At 40.0% G+C, this 8,068-nt stretch overlaps 1 protein-coding gene across 2 annotated transcripts; it reads right to left on the minus strand.

Moving 5' to 3' along the window:
* Nucleotides 1-1,474: 1,474 nt before the first annotated feature.
* Nucleotides 1,475-6,857, minus strand: LOC114710380 (olfactory receptor 2T6-like). 2 transcript variants are annotated; one of them, XM_028894511.1, is made up of 2 exons: nt 5,952-6,857; nt 1,475-1,486 (listed from the first exon to the last, which is right to left on the minus strand). In XM_028894511.1, the coding sequence occupies exons 1-2, from the start codon at nt 6,855-6,857 to the stop codon at nt 1,475-1,477; spliced, it is 918 nt and encodes a 305-aa protein (XP_028750344.1). The 2 variants fall into 2 exon arrangements, with proteins under 2 accessions (XP_028750344.1, XP_028750343.1); XM_028894510.1 differs by lacking the exon at nt 1,475-1,486 and having other exon boundaries at nt 5,907-6,857.
* Nucleotides 6,858-8,068: the final 1,211 nt, after the last annotated feature.

The raw sequence follows: 8,068 nt of genomic DNA on the forward strand, positions 1-8,068 counted from the left end.
GAGAGAGAAATAGGTGGGGCTGGCAGGCAGAGACGATAACTAGAAGGAGAAGTATGGGAAAAGGAAGAAAGAACCAGAGAAGGAGGAGGACATTAGAGACCAGCCACCCAGCTACACAGCGAGACATGGAGTAAGAGTAAGATTTATAAAAATAAGAGAACAGGAAAAGCCCAGAGACAAAAGACAGATAGGTTAAGTTAAGGAAAGCTGGCTAGCAACAAGCTATACTAAGTCCAGGCATTCATAATTAAGAATAGGCCTTCATGTATACTTATTTGGGAGCTGGGTGGTGGGCCCCCCAAAAGAGAAAAGAGCCAAAAAACAACCAACAGCACATAAATGTAAAATAAAAATAAATAAATCTTTAAAAAAATTAAAAACGATTGGAGCTTGAATTATTTTATCTTATAGTTAGTGAAACCAAGCACCTTGAAGAGAGGAATTCAGAAGCTGGGTAAAGTTGGACGATGTGCTGTATATCCTGCAACCTACAGGTCAATGTTGATGCATAAAGTTTCATGAGACAACACAGAGAACATTCCTTATCATACTGCCCTGAGTAAGGTCATCAGAAATATTCCTCTTTGAGCCATTATTGGCTCTCTTCTATGAGAGTTGGTCAATCTCAGAGGAATGGGGGGACCAAGACTCCTGGACAGAAAGGAGTACTGTCCCATTGGTCCTAAGTGGCAAGGATTTGGCATCTTGAGAAAACTTCTAAACAAACAAGAATATTTTCCCCCAAATTGAAAAGGAGGTTCATACTCAATTATTTATGATCTTAGAAAAATTATAACTTAAAACTAAGCATTAAAAAACTCTACAAGAACACTATAAAATGATTTTAATCTTATGTAGAGTCTTCAACACCTGATCTACATTTTCTCCATTATGGTTTCCCTTGACCACCAATAGTGATGAGTCAAGACGAAAACAACCCTATATGTTATCTGGAGGTGTGTTCACATGTGTGTTGGAAGGAATATACATGAAAGGAGAGAGAAAGGATTCACATGTAAACACCTATTGACAATGTCAGGTGTGGTGTCGTATTCCCCCAAATATTGTGCATGCTAATAATCTTATCTGTGGTCAGAGACAGAGCAGCCACAATATTAATCATACAGGATAGGCAGTGGTAGCACACACCTTTAATCCTAGCATTCCAGAGGCAGAAATCCATGTGTTCAAGGATACTGACAGGCATAATGATTCATCATGCCTTTAATCCCAGAAAGCAAGCCCTTAATCCCAGGGAGTGGTGGTAGAAAGCAGAAAAGTATATAAGGCATGAGGACCAGAAACTAGAAGTATTTGGCTGGTTAAGCTTCCAGGCTTCTAGCAGCACAGTTCAGCTGAGAGCCATTCGGATATGAGGACACAGAGGCTTCCAGTCTGAGGAAACAAGACAAGCTAAGGATCTAGCGAGGTGAGGTTAGCTGTGGCTTGTTCTGTCTCTCTGCCAACCAGCATTTCACCCCAATAACTGGCCCTGGGTTTGATTTTATTAATAAGAACTGTTAAAATTCATGCTACAGTCAGGCTCTTGATACTTATCATGGGAATATGTGAGTGAGAAATATAGATTTCCTGTGCATACAACCATAAAATCAATTGGAAATATATCTTGCAGTAGGTAATGTGAATTAACACAGTCCTTCAGGGGAATAAGAAGATCTCCAAGAAGTTACAGTCTGGTTAAATGCTAAGGCCCTAGAGCCAATTAAGCATTTGATATCTTTGGTTTGCTCTCTGCTTCGTCTTACATTGGGTTGGTGTTCTAGAGTTCTGCATTCTTATGTCATTGCCAGGTTACAATCCTTCCATTCTCCCCTAGTTATTAGGGGTCAGCATGAGGGAGATACTTAGTAAAAGGCTGCAAACACATATATAACATCCTTAAATACTCTTTCTCCATTCTTGAGTGATTCTTCTATGAATACAAATTACACATTTCACTAATTTCTTTTTACTAGGAGCACAAAATCCTAAGATTTTCACCATCCTAGACACTGAAATAAGTCTCATTCAGACACAGCCAAAAGGCTCACAGAGGAGTAAGTGCCTGACATGTCAGATCCTCACAGGGGTCTACAAAGGAGTGAAAGTTCTTGCATGATGACCGAGAGGAGAAATGGGCTAATCTAAAATTCCATTTAGTTTCTCACAGCGATAACCACTTAAACTACATAGTCCTTTGAGAGAACTTTTAGGGGTTGAGACTTACAATGGAGGATGAAGTACCACAAAGACAAATAACCAACTAGTCATCTCAATTAGAAAAGACAATTCTCTCTAACAGCCTTGGTTCAATAGGCTGTTTGCTCTGGTAAGAAGGGACCTGCAGATCTCACAGAAATACACTGCAGGGCATTTATGTTTTACATGAACTATTTTTTCTTTGAGGATTAAAAACTTTTGGTTCATGAAATAAACTGACAATAGACAAGAGTTAAAAAAAAAGTATGCATGCTCTATTACAAGACGGAGACCTGGGACTGTGAAACCTAAGGACAGGTGAAATGGTCATTTAACTCCATGCAGATTTGAGCAAAGGGATGCCCCAAGTCTCTGGATGAAGAAGATGGGTGATGGAGGTCTGGGGAGAATGTGTACAGTAAGAAAGAGTTGTCACTGTGCAGATAGATGTCCAGGTAGCAGCCCTCTCGTAATGTCAGTGTGGCCATGGCATACCCTTGCTATACAGGAGAGGAGGTGGTGATACCAGGTAAGAGACAACAGTCTTTATTTGCTGTACTAATGCAGATGTGAATTTCTTATTATGAAAAGACAGTTGTTCAGAGCCATTTCTGTCCTCAGAGGTCTGCAGCATCTGAAAAACTTGAAATATGACAAGAAACATTTGGGGTAGAATGTTTTATTCTCTTAAAACAAACCACTTATCTCCCCTCTGTACAAAGACAGTGCATTAGCAACCAGTATAGAAGCTAATTTAGAACATGGATTACCAATTATTATACCACCATATCTCCAATGTGGGAAGCTAAAATTTACTTCATCTTTTTCTTATTACTTTTCATGTTCAATAAATACTAGCTACACGGTCTTCAACTAAATACTCATAAGCCCAAGCCTGGTTTTATGAACAAACTTTTGTCATGTCCAGGTCCACCCTAGTCCATAAACTTCTACAATTATTTGACAAAAGCTTCTAGTGACTTATTAGCTAAAATATAATATTAGACTTGCATAGTTTCTAGAAAAACTGGCTTAGCTTTTATATAGATACTGGTCTCTACTTGGGGTAGCCCTGGGAAGAAGTTACATCTCCTGTGCATATCTGGACTGGCTCCATCTTGTATACTGATTTTCTCCTGGTGCTGTAAAGTGGGGGCTGGATATGGTGATCTTACTCCCCAGAGTGGCATTGTTCACGGTCATTGCCTTCTGCACTAGTGGGAGTCCCGCTAGTTCTTGTAATGGTCCCCACTGATAGTCCCACAGCAGAAGTAGCTGTAAAGACAGACAATCCTGTAGTTCCTAGTTTTTATTTTTGGTGTCTTTTAGCAGAGCTAATTCCTTGAGATACCTATGAAACAGCCCCCAACAATATGTGGCCCTTGGCAAAGAGGCCAATGCCTAAGAGGAGAGGGAGGAAAACCAGCCTGAATCATCTATTTTTAAAATAATTTTCTGTTACTTTGGGCTATCAGCCCCAATAACCAAAGCCAGTTAATGACCTCTCTTTATATAATAACACACACACACACACACACACACACACACACACACACACACACACACACACTTCATTGGGGGGAAACCCTACCTAATAAAAGCATATACTAGAAATGGATACACAGCTATCATGCATTAGTCCCCTCAATCCTTCCTCATTTATTAGGCCTTTCGAATGTCATTTCCTAGATTGGAAATCACATTCCAGTGGCAATTTTTACATATGTGTGTATGTGTATGCATGCATATGATTTTATGTATCAGTAAATAATCTAGAAACTACAAATGAGAAAATGAGAAAAGCATATATTTCTTTTTCTATGACTGCCTTTGGTTCACTTAGTATGGTTATCTCAGGTTGCACCCATTTTCCCAAAACCAATACAATGTCATTCTTCTTAGTGAGTAAAAAAACAAAACAAAACAAAACAAAAAACAAACAAACAAACAAAAAACCCCATTGTGTGTGTATGTCATGTTTTTCTCATCCGTTCCTCTGTTGTGGATGCTGGGTGGCTCTGTAGCTTAACTGCTGTGAACAGTGCCACAATAAACTAGTATACAAGTATTACACCAGCAAGTGGGTGTTCACCCAACAGAGTATAGATGGGTCATATAGTACATCTCCTGTTTTTTTTGTTTTTGTTTTTGTTTTTTGAGAAACCTCCATTCTGACTTCCATAATGGCTAGTCAACTTTGCATTCCAACATATGGTATGTTCTGAGCTAGCCTCACATGTTTAAAGTACACAAAATTCTCCCGATGGAGTCTCAGAGAGGCTGCTTCTCTTCTTAAAGGTGGTAAACTGCACAGGCAAACAGGACTGGGTCTTTCTCCTGAGTCAGCTGGTAGCCCAGCACAGAACTCTGAGAAAATTGCTCAGTTTGAGAACTCTGAGAAGACCACTCAGTTTGACTATTTTGTGTCTAATACACAGCAACATTTCAGTACAACAAGAGTCTGGCTCTGTTCAATCTACACACTATTATCAGAGTAGTGGGACATCACTAGACACAGCTTGGATTTTGTCCAATAGGCAGAGGTACGAAGCCTGGCACTGTACCACACAGAGTCGGTCCAAGAAGGGGTGTGTGTGGTTTTTATGACTGTGTCCACTCTAAATATTTTTACCAGTTTTTAATTTCCTAAAACAGAAATGATATTAGATTATCTCCAAAAGGGATTTTCTAGTTGTGACTTACAAATACAAAGCTGAGTTAACCTTTTTCCTCCTTATATGTATCCAGTGAAAAAGCCTGTGGAGAAGAAAACAGCCTTTTTCTGGATGCGGAAAGAAGATGGCATTGTCCCTCTGATCTCTAACATCTACACTGAATCACAATGATTTGGAAAAGAACCTGGGACGTTTGTAGACTTGTCGAATTTTCTCTTGCATGAGCTACTTCTTTCTCAACTATATGTTGCTACATACCCCAATATAATGAGCAGGAAATACAATAGGACACTTGCTCTGTGATAACTTGGTCTTTGAATTGCTATATTAATATGGTTCCTTTTTTCCACCTTCAAGCTTAGATAAAGGAGAATTTTTTCGATTGCTATTCCAGAAAGGAATGTCTGGATTTTATAAATTCTATTGTTGAGTATCTGTAGGTATGCCCTGTGGAGATTTATAGTAATGTGTTATTGTCCTTTAAATTTTGACATTCATAAGAGTTTCATAAAATATATCATTGAATAGTTTAAACAATGCCTTTAAGTTCACAGGTTCTTATAAGGTCACTGATGGTTGATATGTAACATTAACCACACACTTTTGGACCTCTATGTACATAAATTTCAATAAGAACTTTCCTAAGCCAGGTGGTGGTGGCGCACGCCTTTAATCCCAGCACTCGGGAGGCAGAGGCAGGCAGATCTCTGTGAGTTCAAGGCCAGCCTGGTCTACAATGCGAGTTCCAGGAAAGGCGCAAAGCTACACAGAGAAACCCTGTCTCGAAAAACCAAGAAAAAAAAAAAATTCCTAAGAGTGAATTAAAGCCAATGGAAACAAAAGAGTTGAAAATAAGTGATACTGATGTGAAGTTAGCATCATTTACGAGTGAAATGTGGTCACAGCTCCTTATCTTTGATGTAAACACTGATGATGCATTATTTTATGGAACTGGCTTTTGAAATCACTGTAGCATATCCACATTATCCATGATTTATCCCAGATAGGCACAGGAATTTTAGCTTCTTGTAATTATTTCCTCTCCACACTGCAAGTCCCTCTATGTCTTGCTATCACTCTCTTCAAAGCACCTGCCACATCTCTGTTCCTCAGACTGTAAATAACAGGATTTAGTAAGGGGGTGAGGATAGTGTAAAAGGCTGAGAAGATTTTATCTTTGAGTGGGGTGTGGTAGGATTGGGGAAGCATATAGGTGTACAAAGCAGCCCCATAAAATAAAGTCACGACAATCACATGTGATGAGCAAGTGGCAAAAGCCTTCTTCCTCCCTTCTTCTGACTTTATCTGATGTACTGTGACAAGTATCCGTGCATAGGATGTGATCACCACAGAGAAGGGGACCAACAGCATCACAACACAGCAGATGTACATCACCATTTCATATACGGCTTTGTCACCACAGGCCAGCCTCAGCATCGTGGGAGCCTCGCAGAAAAAGTGGTTGATCTTGTGGGATGCACAGAACGGGAGACTCATGGTGATGGGAGTGAGGAGAAAACTGTCCAAAGCACCACCAAACCAAGAGCTGGTCAAAATAAACCAGCAGACCCTCCGACTCATGAGGACAGGATAACGGAGTGGGTTGCAGATGGCCACGTATCGGTCATAGGCCATAAGTCCCAGCAGGAAGAACTCAGCCCCTACAAAGCCCATGTAGAGAAAGTACTGCGCTGTACAGGCAGCAAAGGAGATGGTCCCTTTGCCCACAAGGTAATCAATCAGTATCTTAGGCACAATAGTGGAGATATACATCATGTCGATGAAGGAGAGGTGGCTGAGGAGGAAATACATGGGGGTGTGGAGGTGAGGATCTATGTGAATGAGAAAGATCATGACTCCATTAGCCATTATGGCCATGAAGAATGTGGCACAGATAACACTGAAAAGGAATCCTGAGGATTTGTTGTGAGTAAAGAGCCCCACGAAGGTGAAGTCACTGGGAAAAGTTTTGTTTCCATCCATATGTCTATTCCTGAGCTGGAAGCATTAAGAGAGAAGCAGGAGTTATTGTAATCATGAAGGTAAGAGGAGTCATTACAAATCTATGAATGAGATCCTTAAGGGAGACTCATCTGTCTAATGTCAAGCGCTTTCTGGGAAGTCAATTGCAGCTTTGCTTTTGGCCGTTTCTTCTTGTTGGAGAGTAATCCAAAAGTCTGTTTCCCAAAATTGAGTGGATATTTGACAAAGAGTAGTTAATACAATAAAGTTTCATTTTCATTGCATAGTATCTGGGTCTCAGAGAGGCTCCTTTTCTTGGAGCACAGCCTAATTACTTAAAATGTATATTGAACAGCAAAACAATTGATATTTTAAATTCATATATACAACCACATAATCAAAATGATATTTGATCAGATTGTGAATTTTCTTCCCAGTTTTAAAATTTGTCAATCACAGGCTAGACATAAAGATGGATCAGCAGATGGAGGTGCTCATCACCAAGCTTGATGACCTGAGTTTGAGCCCCGGACTCATGATGGAAGGAGAGAGCTGACTCCTGCAAGCTCTCTTCCGATGCCTACATCCATGCCAGGATACCCCCTCATCCATGCTAGATAAAAAATGTGATAATGCTTTAAAAAATATTAAAACTTACCAATTCCACTAGAAATAACCATAATGTGTGGACTCTGCTGAAAACTAATAAGCTGTAGTGAATTGGATAACAATATCATTCATAACTGACCATGATCATTATTCAATTTCTCGTTAATTTACAGCCATATTCTGTCTATACAGTGACACCTGTGCATAAATTTTGGTGACAATGTTGTAGATGACAAGGAGTGTGTTTCATTTGTGTTAATATTTTCTTGGAAGACAAACACTGATAGAAGTAACAGAGGAGGGGAAATGCATTTGGATAGCGCTAATAAGAGCTAGTGGGAGAACATTATCATGGAATGGACATAAAATGACCACTAGTAGACTTTGAGTTGGGCTTTTATTACAGAAGACAACTGTATGTTGTAAAGCATAACAGAACTCAGTCTATGGAGGAATCAAAAGCCAACTCAGGAGGCGAACTGACTGTGGGGGAGGAGTTGAGGGCCGAGCCCAGTCGTAGGGCTTAGTATATGTGAAGCCCTGGGTACTATCTTCAGCACCACATTACACAGACATAAAACAGGGAAAGGGACAGCAAGGGATTGGTAGTCAGTTTCTCAAAG

The sequence above is a fragment of the Peromyscus leucopus genome, chromosome 9 (assembly GCF_004664715.2).
Source record: "Peromyscus leucopus breed LL Stock chromosome 9, UCI_PerLeu_2.1, whole genome shotgun sequence".
NCBI classification, from domain to species: domain Eukaryota; kingdom Metazoa; phylum Chordata; class Mammalia; order Rodentia; family Cricetidae; genus Peromyscus; species Peromyscus leucopus.

Coding starts and splice junctions, on each gene's coding strand:
- LOC114710380 (XM_028894510.1), bottom strand. CDS start 6,857: ATGGATGGAAACAAAACTTTTCCCAGTGACTTCACCTTCGTGGGGCTC.